The 13,287-nt window shown below is 40.0% G+C and overlaps 1 protein-coding gene across 12 annotated transcripts in view; it reads left to right on the forward strand.

The window, feature by feature from the left end:
• Positions 1 to 13,287, forward strand: part of PCM1 (pericentriolar material 1) — a 73,689-nt gene that overhangs the window by 43,877 nt on the left and 16,525 nt on the right. For 7 of the 12 annotated variants that reach the window (XR_003094773.1, XM_006015865.3, XM_006015866.3 and 4 more), the window contains 8 exons: positions 2,764 to 2,820; positions 5,147 to 5,319; positions 5,405 to 5,533; positions 6,999 to 7,119; positions 8,458 to 8,595; positions 8,851 to 8,984; positions 11,349 to 11,483; positions 12,416 to 12,613. Coding sequence is in view for 11 of the 12 variants with exons in the window: in XM_006015865.3 (XP_006015927.1) it covers positions 2,764 to 2,820; positions 5,147 to 5,319; positions 5,405 to 5,533; positions 6,999 to 7,119; positions 8,458 to 8,595; positions 8,851 to 8,984; positions 11,349 to 11,483; positions 12,416 to 12,613 (1,085 nt within the window). In the remaining variant the exon portion in view is untranslated. The remainder of the gene's footprint in view (positions 1 to 2,763; positions 2,821 to 5,146; positions 5,320 to 5,404; positions 5,534 to 6,998; positions 7,120 to 8,457; positions 8,596 to 8,850; positions 8,985 to 11,348; positions 11,484 to 12,415; positions 12,614 to 13,287) is intronic. The other 5 variants (XM_006015868.3, XM_014521582.2, XM_025207619.1 and 2 more) reach the window with 1 other exon arrangement.

A 13,287-nucleotide genomic window follows, 5' to 3' on the forward strand; every position in this document is an offset into this window, starting at 1 on the left:
CCGGGGGGGGGGGGGTGCGCGCGCGCGCGCACAAGTCCCATGGCAGAGCCTCTGCCTGCTCTACACACCTGGAGCTATGTGAGGAACAGGTGGATGCTTTGCCTCAGGGAGACTTCCTGTGAGCCCAGTCCCCAGCCCAGTCAGCTGCCCTTTGCTGTCAGCTCTTCCCAGTTGGGCAGCTGGACCAGTCTGAGGAAGAAGCAGGGAGTGGTGTTTTGTGCTGCTCCACTCCCCTTCCCGCCCCTCCTGGTTTGGTAAAGCCTCTGACCACTGTACCTTTGGGGCAGCATGCTATGTTCCCTCAAAGGTGTGTAGTGATCCGTGAGTGCACTGCTTCTGTCCGATAGCGTGCCGCTTGTTGTGAAGTTCCCTTTGGGTCTGAAAAAGGAGCCTGCCACGTAGGCTTATCTTAGTGTTAGCTTTTCTCTGAGATGGCCTCGAACAAAGGGCCAGCGCTATTCTGAAGGCTGATTCCAGATTGAAACAGGAAGGCTAAGTAGCAGGAAAATCCCTGGCCTGGATTTCTGAAGAGTGTACAGGCTGGTGAAGCCAACCTGGGAATGCAACCTGCCCCCAGGCACTAGTTTTCCCAGCAGGGGCCAGGCCCCCACCCTCCTCCCAGCTGGGAGGAAATCTCCTTTGGAAGGTGTTTATACACTGAGGTCACTCTCGCCGTGACTCAAAAACGGTGAGTGGCTCTGAGCGATTTCCCCCTCATTGGAGGTGCTCAGGCCAGTCGAGGGAATGCTTTTGGCTGAGCTGCGCCAGGGGTCAAAGATCTCGTACCTATTGACCCCACCCCCACCTTGCAAATGAACTCTGCCTCTGGATGAATGCCAAAGCCAGGCAATTGCTTTCAGCCTCCCTCAGGTTGAATCTACCCCAGCCCCTGCCTCACCTCAGGGAGGAGCCGCTGCCTGCCCTGCACTACTCTCCCTCCCTGCGGGGATGCTGGCGCAGTGAGGAGCAGAGTTGCCCCTGTGCAACTGAGCAGTAACTTGCCGCCGGTAAGGTGTCCCACGCTGGCTCCGGTGCCTCTGCTGCGTTCTGCGCCCAAAATTTATAGGAAGCCGCAGCCCAACTCCTCTCTGGGTGGGTGCACAGCATTAAAAAGTTAGTGCGCAGCAAGATTTTTTTTTTTATTGCGTGCAGCCGTGCACACGCGCAGTTTAGAGGAAACCTTGACTGCTTGTGGCCTCTCTCACGGTCGTGGTAGTGTTTCTGCTTGTGGGGCTGCTGGGGTTGCCAGTGCTCCAGCTCTGCCACAGGAGTCCTTGGAGTAAGAAATGGGCTGGGAGCTTTGCCCTGCTGCTCCCTTCCCCACCTGGTCTGGGAATCAGCAGCCATGGTGAGACGGGACACAGGCAGCCTTAGCAGAAAAAAAGGTCAGAGGCTCCACCACAGCAGCCAAGGCTGCAGCTCTGGCTGTGGTGGCATGGCGTCCCACAGCAGCAGCCTGTGTCCTCAGGCTAGCCAGGGTGTGGATAGCTCCAGTGCCACTGCAGACAGCAGCTGCTGTTGCAACCAGAGACTGTTGTACTGGGTGTTTTGGCCTGAGCTCTGACCACAGTGATGGGGCTTCTGCTCTTGGTATTGCTCTCAAGGCACCGGCTGCTGCCATCAGAGCTGGGGCAAATGATCTGGTCAATAGGCTAGATCCAGCCTGCAGGCTGTATGTTTGACACCCCTGCTATATCTAAGTGTCATTTTTACATTATTTCACATTAGTTCAGTGCTGTGGAGTTTTAGATTGCAAATGACCTTTGTAAGGAATAGCTAATGTCAAACATACTTTTTTACCCATTTTATCTTTTGGATTTCTCTTAACTCCTTGAAAGATACTAGTTGTTAGATTTGGTAGAAGACATGGATTAATCCATTTTTAACTGCCTCCCTCTGAATTTCTTTAAGCATGTGTGTGTTTGTTTTTTCTTTTTGGCCTTTATGAAATTTGTGGGGGATGCACTTAGCTTGTTTAGAATAAATAAGTTTATTGTGAGATCTTCCACTTACAGTCAGACTTAATGAATTGGTTCCAATTAGTTTTATTTCTGGTACTAAGTATATAAACCATCAAGAGCAAATGCTGTCCTTGGAATTGCATTTGATGATACCTTATAGTACTTTTGCATATTTTGTAGAACAGCATGTGGGTCATAATGCCTGTTAATATGGGTGACCAAATAAATTTGCAAAGGATTTTTTTTGCAACTATTTAGTTGGTCTAATAAAAGAGATTGCCTCTACCCCAAGAGTTTTGTCTGCCAGATAAATTTGTATTTCTTTTTTCTAGTTGAGGTAAGTAGTTATTTGCTTAACAAAAACAGCAACAGCAAAGTCTGTCAGCCAAGAAGACTACTTAAATTTAGAGATTTAGTCTGAGTCAGGTTTATATTACCAACTTCTGCTCACATAGATGCATTGTGCAGAGCTGTGATCTTTGCCTAACATACTAGAAAAATCTCTGCTTTTTCCCCACACTAATATACCTTGTTTTTCCTGGGCAAGGAAGGTTGAATGGTGCTTCACTATACTGGTACAAAGCACAGATTTATCAGTGAGTAGCTGCATCCATGCTAGGAGCAGACTGCTGGTGTAATACACTGGTATTCCAATACGAGTAAAACTCTTATTTTATAAACATAGCCTTAGTGTTATTTTAATGACTAAAGTAGTCTTCCTCCCACTGTTTCATATAGAGCCTGCCTTTACTTCTGGTACGCGTTTTTGTGTTTATCACTGTCTATCCCCACTTTCCTACAGCACATGCTAGGAGAATACTGCAGCAGTCTAACAGAAATGCATGCAATGAAGCCCCAGGTATGCATTAACTGCTTAGCTTCAGAACTGTCCTCAACAACTTTTCTTACTAAATCTCAATTGTGCTTCTTGGTAATGTATATTTAGTGAATCAGTTTAATGCATACTAACTTGTATGTTATTTTTAAAAAAGTTGGGGTGGGGGATTATTTGCTGAATATTTTATAATGTGCCTTTACACATGTCTGCTCTACTATATAGCTAGTTGCTTTATTAACTGCTTTCAATGCAAAATGTGTTTAGTGTGTTACACCAAAATAAAATAAATTGCATTCAATAGGCATTCTTTTGTTCTTAACGTGTAAGCAGACTTTGCATTTCTTGAAAGTTTTTTGTACCAGTGCAGCATCCTGCTTTAAGTACCTGTGAAATATGCAAGAAAAAACGTTAACATTTTTTTTTCCCCTGGGACGTCACTATGTACATTATTTGTGGGTCATTCAAGCTTAATTGCAAGCTATTCCAGTGCCAAGCCTGTCAGACTGGTGCTCTCTGTGGCCACCTACTTGCTGAGGGGCAGCAATGCAGCTTGGAAGGGCTACATGTATAAATGCCTGGGCTGCCTCCATTTTGATCTGGGTTAAAACTCAGGACAATCAGGACCACCTCAGATGAGCTCTCTTGTTTAGTCCTGCACCTGTGGTAAATTGTGTAGACTGGTACGAGCTTTATGGTTTTTCATTTACCCCTCAAAAGAACATTATACATGTCTTTCAACACATGTTGACTGCTATTACATTTTTAGTATTTAAACAGAATTCTAGCAGAGCTGTATAAATTTGCTCACATCGTTTCAAATTGTAAAATTTTAACGTTTTTTCTTTATTTTTAAATAATTCAGTGAACTCTGTAACAAAACTACAAATAACTATTTTAATTACAGAATAAAAACAAAAGTCAAAACCATATCGTTTTAGTACTTCATTAGTTGAAAGTACTAAGGAGTGGATCATTATTGTAGTGAGCTCTCCAATTCCTACATTCATTCCTAACTTTTTAGCAGAAGAATAAATAAACTTAATTTTTTACAGAACAGCATTTTGCTTCATGGAATGAGAGACATTACTGGATATAGCCAGTGCATATTCCCTGCCCCTGCACAGCCTATGAAGGACAGTTTAAGTGTAGCAGAAGTTTGATGTGAGCCTTTATCAACTTTGAATTTCACCCTTAGTGTGCAGAAATCAGATTCAAACAGATTTTTTTTCCTTCAAACTTTGAGTCCTTTTTTAAATTTAGAAATGAGATCAAAACGGATGCAGGGTAATGCATTAATAAACTTAAGGATTTTTTTGGGAGGCACCCAAATTCAAATGGTTTAAATCCTGTTTTCAACTAGTGTTGAGTATCTACTATGTGAAAAAGCATCCTTAATATTATTGTATTTCTAACATATCCCATGCTGCCATAGAAAATATACTTTTTTTTTTTTTTTTTGGAAGGCTGAAAGTTTAAAAAAGAGCTTTTTTTTTTTTTTTTTTTCCAGTCATAACTTAGTTGGTCTTTTCATTAAGACACTCTTCCATGCTGTTCTCAGGACTACATAAAATTTGCCAAAAGCTGATGTCCGTTTGAGAACTTCTGTGAAAAGATGAACACTGGCCTGCACCCCCTTCGACTTGCTGGCAGCCATCTTTATAGCACAGTATTGTTGAGTTCTACATGTACAAAGAAAATCAGCTTCTCCACTTAACATGTGCCCCTCACTTATGGAGGACTGATTTCTGGTGGGTGGGGAGGCCGGGAAGGTGCATGTGATACACAAGTAGATATGGCATGGGAATGAGGGGCTGGAAAGACCTCCAGATAATCTACTCCAGTCATCTGTACTGAGGCAGGACCAAAGAGCTGGTTAGCCATGTTAACCTGAATTCAGGTGCCATGGTGCCTATCAAAGTTCATGCACTTCTGCAGTTATTCTGAGGTGTCACCTAGCCCTACCTTCTGCCTGAGGCAGGATCAGGTAACACTTAATAGATCATGCTTGAAATATGTTTGTTACAGATGTGTGTGTGCACTATACTTCTATATGTACCCACTTTAAAGTTATCATTCAGAATTTTAAAAAGCATAAAATTTAGATCAGACTTCTGATATGTGAGTGTACATCATAAGTTAAATTATTTTATATGCCAGTGATTGTATGAAGACACGGTCTAAATTTCACTGTGTGAGAACCCCTTTGTCTAGAAATAGCTTTAAAGAATAATAAACTTGGCTGTTTAACAAACTGTTATTTTAATAAGGCACAGTCTTCATATGTAATTGGGATATGCATCAACAGAAAATTATCAAGATAAAAATTGGGTCCTTTATCTTTCTGCAGAAACTGGTAGTGATCTTTCTATGTTTGAAGCTTTGCGGGACACCATTTATTCTGAAGTAGCAACTCTTATATCTCAAAATGAATCTCGTCCACATTTTCTTATTGAACTTTTCCATGAGCTTCAACTCCTAAATACAGATTACTTGAGGCAAAGAGCATTGTATGCATTACAGGTACCCACACCAAAAATTGAATTAAGTTTATGAACTGGATAAGCTTTCTTCACAGTATAGATTTAAGATTCCTTATCTTATCTAGGATATAGTTACTAGACACATATCGGAGAAGAATGAAAAAGGAGAGTGCATTAAGTCACTGAATTCAGCAACATGGATTGCATCAAACTCTGAACTTACTCCTAGCGAAAGTCTTGCTACTACTGACGATGTAAGTGGGACTTATTATTCCATCCTTTCCGGTTTCTGTATGGACATACATGCTGGAATAATTACCATAGTGACTTGATTGTTCCAAAAACTATAATGGCTCACGAGCAGCCAGACCTTGTATGAAAAAGCTTGTTAAAGGTTATCTTAACATGAAAATGTATTAAGTTTGTCAAGATTCTGTTTATAAGACAACTAGCGTTAAAGCTGGTAAGGTTGCCTGCAGTGTTCGGAACCAGTATATACTACAGCTTAAAAAAAAAATCCAGATTTCTTATTGATATTTTACTTGGTAGAAAGTCAAATGAAACTTAGAGTGTGGACTGAAGTTAACAGTTGAAAAGTTTCCAGATGAAATTCACTTGGAAACATTTCAGTTAGAGTACATGTGCCCCTCTTCTGTTTCTGACTGGAAAGTTTCAGGACACCTCAACCACCTCTAGTGCCAGCCTTCAGGCACTAACGCAGGCTGCAGTGATAATTCTTCCTGCAGAGATGAGAAGGGAGAGTGGCGAGGTATGGTATAGATGTGGTGGCAGATCCCTGTCCCAACCTCAGCTTGCATGAGTCTGACACTCCAGCTCCAATTCCCTCTCCCTACCCTCTTCACCTCTTAAGCCAACAGAGAGAGGTAAAGGGGACTGGAACTGAAGGGCTTGTCTCCTGTGGCAGCGTGGGTCTAAATAACTGAGAAGTGTAGGGGGGGAGGCAGGGAAAGCCTGACTCTGGTTCTGGGGATGGTGGGGAGTCTTAACTGGGGACTTGCTCTGGTTCCTGGGGCACTGCCAAGTTCCAGTGGCTGGACAGTTGGCAGGGTGTCCATGTGCTCTCCCTTTCTTCTCCACTCTCCCCCCATGGTCGCAGCATGAATGCTTCTGCCATAGCCTGCAACAAAAATTGAAATGCTCCAAAATAGTACTTCATTTCATGAGGTAACTCTTTTGAAGTGTTTTTGCCACGTTTCAGAAGGCTTGTGTGGACAGCTGGCCCTTCGAAATGTCTCAAATGCATTTGAGACATTTGAATTGCTACACGTGTCCACACCCTAATATTCTACAATTGTTGCCATTATCTTTAGTAGTGTGTCTCCCCCCTGCCCACACAGACGCACACAGGCACTATCCAAAGTGCTTTAGGGAAGGGAGGGAGGGAGGGAGGAAGAACTTGTGAGTGAGACAACATACAGGGTGATGGCAGCACTTAAAACCAAAATCCCAAATACACGAGACTTGCTTTCTGTATTGTGTGTAAGAAACTGACACTAATGCCTTTTCCAATCTTATCATTTATAGTTTTGTTATAGAAGCACCTGAAAAACTTACTCCCTTTAAAGTGAGGTCATTCCCAGTAAGAAAGGCTGGAAACACATTTTATAGCCTTGAGGATCAAGTGAAGGAAGGTTTGCCAGGATATTTGAGAGACCATGCTTTATGCTTGCTTTGTAAACATTTGTTTGTCTCTTTCAGGAAACTTTTGAGAGAAACTTTGATACAGAAGCATGTAGAGACTGTGAACAAAATGATGCAGACAATGGCAGTACCATGTCTACATCTTCAAATTTTGAACCCTTTGCCACTGATGATCTTGGTAACCATTATTTTGTATAATTCACAATGTTTTCTGTAATACTGCATTATTTAATAATTTATGTAACAGTTTGTAAAATGTTTGTAAAATGCTTTCTCTAAGAGTTTGTAGAAAGTTCTAGTTTGTAAACTAATTACCGTATTTACTTGAATAAAAGATGACCCTGATTATAGACGCTTTCCTTATAATTAGAGTCTATATATGGAAAAATTATAAATGTGTTAATTTTTCCACTTATAGATTCTGCTTGTGAAAAACTTATAAATTTGTTAATTGTTCCATGTACAAAATCTAATTATTGGAGGTTTGCCTTGAATTTGTCCCTTTCAAATTTGAAAACAATAACCTTGAAATTAAACCTAATTGTAGCAGTTTGCATATAGTATACCTATACACTTAGTTTATCCAGAATTGATGTATGTTACTTTTCTTTAAAACTGGTGCAAGTCTTAGCACAGGTATTCCATAAACACTTTTGAGCAACACTTTGGCACCTACATGTATGTAGTACAAACTATGCCTTATATTAGTCCAAAACCACAGGCTTGTGATTTACCGTGTAATTCATTGGATTGGGCCCCACCAGAGTCAACGCCATTTCAAACTACAGTGACGTCACAACTTAGTACTGTTGCTTATGTGCATGTACGTAACCCAAATAGCACATGGTTCTGTTGTGGGGGCCTAATTAGCCTTCACCCCTGACTGGAACCAGGTATTTTTTGTCATGAGTCCTAAGATGCTCCAAAAAATTGTATGCAGGTGAGGCACCCTGGCAACTTGTTCCAGCTCCACCTCATGGAAGATGGGGCCACACTAATCATAGGTACCAGGCTGAGAGAGTAGGTGACAGAGGATGAACTGTATGCAATGTCATGGCTCACCATGACTTGAAGGAGAGTCAGCGGTGAGGGGTACTGTGCTTAGTGGGCGCTCCTGTATGTCTTATTCAAATGGGGTACAGTAACCTGTTCTTGTGATAGGTTCCCATCTGCATTTTTGCCCAATATGGCCTCTGTGTTTTATAGTCATGCTCAGTGCTGGGTGCATGTAATCAACGTTATACTTGGTTTCTGTTGCTAAGTGTATGCTGCTTTTGGCAGCAGTTTAATGATAGACAGTGTGTTTAGTGAGATTTCCTTGTATTCAATTATAAGATGAGGGACTTTTTTCCCCATGTCAAACCTCATCTTGCATATGAATAAAAACAGTAGATGTCTAGAGTTTAAACAATCATCATAGCTTTTACTTAATTTTACAGTTGTGTATTTTTTTTGTCTCTACCGGTGTTCATCTAGATTAAAAACTATTCTCAGGAAACTTTTGTTCTCTGTATAGGCAACACTGTAATTCACCTAGATCAGGCATTGGCTAGGATGAGGGAATATGAGCGTATGAAAAATGATGCTGATAGTATCCTTGACCCGGAGGGCTGCTCTGGTAATCTTCAGAGTGCCTCTGCTGCTAAATTAGAAGGTATGTACATTTTTATGTAGTATTCTATAGTAATTATGAGTGTAATTATAGTATGGGAATAATCATGGATGTAAGGAACAATTCATTTGACTAGTTTGCATTTCCATCGTAAGTATATTGCAATTTTAGTTGTATATGATTATTATCAAAAGCACAATTTATTATTTTATTGTCCAACTAGATGCATAAAACATTTTTAAAGCTGATATTCCTTTAACTAGGAAATTGTGATCTGAATATACATTATTTTACAAGGTCCAAGTACTGGTGAGAGTCTTTGTGTACCACAGCCTAGCGAGGTTTCTACTGTTCCATGTCCTCGTATAGATACGCAGCAACTTGACCGACAGATTAAAGCAATTATGAAAGAGGTCATTCCTTTTCTGAAGGTAAGAGGTCCTGTTTAAATAGTAAAAATAACATGTTGAAAGGACCTGATTTTTTTTATTAAGAAAGCATTTATACTGAAATTATTAAACAACATCATCTCCAAATTGTAAATGGAGTTTGAGATTGAGACACATTTCTGACCATATTCTAAAATGAACCTTGCTACTTCCATTTGTAACATGTAGATGTTAAAAGCACAATATCAAAGCACAATATTAAATGCTGATTTCTGATGGATAACATTCTTTAAAGGAGGTGTAATTTTGAAGATCTTTGACTTTATTCAAAAGATGCAAGTGATATCAGAGACTTTTTTTTCCATCTTGAAATTGGGGAATTCATTGTCTTTGGAAGCTATATGTGGCTGACTATAAAAACATCCAAATGACTCATCAGACATCTTTGTACATAAATTCAAGCAGGGACCATTTATTTTCAAGATGCAACAAAGGTATAGCAGGCTTTCACATATTAAGTCTGACTACATACTCACTTTTGAAAAAGTTTGACTTTTTTTACATGGCTGCCAAATTCTATGACCTAGAAGGCGGTCTGCACACTCTTTTGGCTTCCCTCTCATCATCTTGGTTAATGTATTTCTTTGGTGAGCTAATAACTTTAAATATATGTTTTATTTTCTTAAATGGAAAACAGTTGTAGAATTTATAAACCCCATAACAATGCTTAGAGACTTGCTTTGAATCCCTCTTGATCAGAGAGGTGGGGTGGAAAATTTTCTAGTACTTTATTTTTCTGTGGGAAATTTTCCATTTCTAAAAATTCCTTGTTTCATAAAAATCATTAGTAACAATTAATGGATGACAATACAATATTAGGCAAGCTTGGCAGTTTCAAAGTTATAATAAATGTTTTTCAGGTGGTTATCCCTAGCAAGTGTGTGAGAGAGTACATGTTTTATTGATTTGTAAACAGGAGGGTAAATACACTTGCATAATAATCCAAACCAAAAATCAAGTTATGAATTCACCTAATTGGCTGTGCAGGTCAAATCAAAACCAAAGCATGGCATATCATGCAGAGTTCTTTGGGTGTGCTAAAATTAGTGTCAACAGTTTTCAGTGCCTTTTGGGGGTTTTTTTCTTAAATTTAAACAAACAATGCAAGGGAAGTACATGCTATTGTGTATTGTCTTTACATTTTTACAAATATTTCAATAAAAATAATTTATTTCCATGTAAAGCCTTGAATTTGTTTGAATATAACATTTAAATCGCATTAAGTGTGCTGTATTTAATTTTTTTCTTAATCAAATTTCAGTTCAAATACTTGTGGCTATTGGGCCATAAAATTAACATGGGGGTACTTTTTTAGTTGTGTTTACTAAATATAAGTCAAATAAACATGCTAAATTAGACATGGGGTGCAGCAGCATGAAAAACGTACAGGTTTCCCTCATTTTATGCGGGTTCTGTATGTGAGAATTCGCTCTTATGCGATGACCCTATTTATACCAAAAATTCGTTATATGCAAGGTAAATTCACTCTGATGTGATTGGTGTGCTGGAAGCCCGTAGTCAGCTGCTTTGTGCCGTGTATTGTGGGAGTGATGTGCACCAAAATATGGTCTCCTGTGTGGATCTGTGCTCCTCGCTCGTCTGTGACACGTGTTTCTGTAGTTGCCATCCCCACCAACTAAATATTCACTACCACCCTGTGCCTGTGTGTACTGTCTGCTGTTGGTGAGGACCAAAATTGTCTTGAAAAAGTGGTAGAAATAGGTCTGGAGGTAAGTACAGTTGAGGTCTTGGAATGTATTCCTTTTTTGTTACATTGTAAAGTGGGTTCCCTTGATGCAAATTTGAGTTATGCGCCGTTTTCCAGGAATGCATGTACAGTATAAAGCAAGGAAAACCTGTATCTGTTCTAGCTGTCTGACAAGAACTACAGTAGGCATACCCTGTGTATACTGGTGGCTTACTACAGTTCTTAAAAGCTGGGGCTTGAGAGGTATTCCTATAAATTTAAAAAGCCTGCAGATATTTAGATACCTCCTAAAAGTATTCCCCAGCCTATACTTTATTAACAATGATCAGAGTCCCATAAGAACATTTAGACATTTCTCAATCTTGAATGACATAACTATTGGTGTATTGGGAATGTAGAAGGAAGCTGGATGGGTATACATATAGTCAGTGCCATAGTTCCTTTTGTCAGGACACTTACTTATGACATGACAGCTAATTTTTGGATGGATCATGTCAATGGAGTAGAACTTTAACTGTATCCCCAGACTGCTACAGACCTGCAAAATTATCTTTGAATAGGAGGAGATTCAATTTATGGCATAGTCAACATTTTAAGTGGTGAAAGGCCAACTTCTCTTCTTTCTGATATTTGCTTAGGAACACATGGACGAAGTATGCTCATCTCAGCTATTGACATCAGTAAGACGTATGGTCTTGACACTTACGCGGCAAAATGATGAAAGCAAAGAATTTGTGAAATTCTTTCATAAGCAACTTGGTAGCATACTGCAGGTTAGTACTTGTCACAACGGGTTTTTTGATGATATTTTAATGTGGATGACTTAAACCTATGTAAGGCCTGTTTTTCAACGGTGTTAAGTAACTTGCTTCAGCCCTAAATTTTCACTCTAATACACTTTGAGTGGCATGGATATATATTTCCCCCTTCTTTGTGATTTTCATTAATGAAATATTACCTTGTTTCCTTGTTTAAATATCACCTCTGCTCTTCCAGTCTCATCATTGGATTAGAATTTTATCTGGAGGGCAGTTGTGTCTCTTTCAGATCCTAAATTACTAGTATCTTATGAGCCAACAACTACCAGCACTGTTGCTGCGATCTAGCCTTTTTGGCAGTTAGTCCAAAATCAAGGATTTGATTATGTAAATTGGGCTATGTTTTATTACTGTCCAGAAACTACAATGATTGTATTGTTGAAAACATTGAGATCTGCATCTGTAGTATTATGGCTCTTCCGTAGTAGAATTTGTATCAAGCAAATAGGTTGGCACTGTCTTCTGTATGTGAATGAAGATGCTTTTTTGCAGATGGTAAACACATCACAGAATAGGAACAAACATTTGTGTTAGAAATAATACAGCCTTGTGAAGAAATAAAATCTTCTGCGATTATTTGTTTAAAGGATAACCATGGTATTGCCTATGCTTCTGTGGGTTTTTGTACTACACTGAAATAAGAGCAGTATATATACCATAAGCCATCATATGGTCATGAGTTGAGTGCTGTCAAAGCTGTGACCAGATAAGAGCATGCTATTGCAGTATGGTGAATTCTGCTCAAGCAGAATGTCATAAATGGGATGCCTGGACAAAATCTGTTTCAATTCTGTTTTTAGTGTGGCAATCCTTTGATCTTAACATCAGGAAGGTATAATAGCACATGTTTAGTTTTCATTTCAGAAGAACTCTCTTGCTTTTGACAGGATTCACTAGCAAAATTTGCTGGTAGAAAACTCAAAGATTGTGGAGAAGATCTGCTTGTGGAGATCTCAGAAGTTTTGTTTAATGAATTAGCCTTCTTTAAACTCATGCAAGACTTGGACAACAATAGTATTACTGTGAAACAAAGATGCAAAAGAAAAATAGAAGCAGCTGGAGTGATGCAGTCTTATGCTAAAGAGGTTTGTTGCTGCTTTTGTATTTTCTTAGGGCCTACTTTGTCTGACTTCAGCTAAAATATATTGTTTCATAGATTTCATAGACATTAGGGCTGGAAGGGACCTTGGAAGATCATCAAGTCCAGCCCCCTGCCCGAAGGCAGGAAGTCAGCTGGGGTCATAGAATCCCAGCAAGATAAGCATCCAATTTTTTCTTGAAGGTGTTCAATGTAGGTGCTTAAAGCACCTCCGATGGCAGGCTATTCCAGACCTTGGGGGCTCAGACAGTAAAGAAATTCTTCCTTATGCCCAGCCTGAAATGGTCTTGCAGTAGTTTATAACCATTTGACCTCATCATCCCTTGGGGCGCTCTGGTGAACAAATGTTCCCCCAGATACTGGTGGTCACCCCTGATAAACTTTTATAGGTGGCCATCAGATCACCCCTGAGCCTGTGCTTTTCCAGGCTAAAGAGCCCCATAGGACTCAGCCTGTCATGGTAAAGTCTGTTTTCCTGACTTCTGATCATGTGCGTGGCTCTTCTCTGGACTCTCTCAAGCTTCTCCACATCCTTTTTGAATTGTGGGGCCCAAAACTGGACACAGTACTCCAGCTGCGGCCTCACCAAGGCCGAGTACAGGGGGAGAATGACGTCCCGGGATTTGTTGAGAAGCATCTATGGATGCAAGCCAGTGTTTT

This window comes from Alligator sinensis, unplaced genomic scaffold (assembly GCF_000455745.1).
Source record: "Alligator sinensis unplaced genomic scaffold, ASM45574v1 scaffold528_1, whole genome shotgun sequence".
In the NCBI taxonomy this organism is placed as follows: Eukaryota; Metazoa; Chordata; order Crocodylia; family Alligatoridae; genus Alligator; species Alligator sinensis.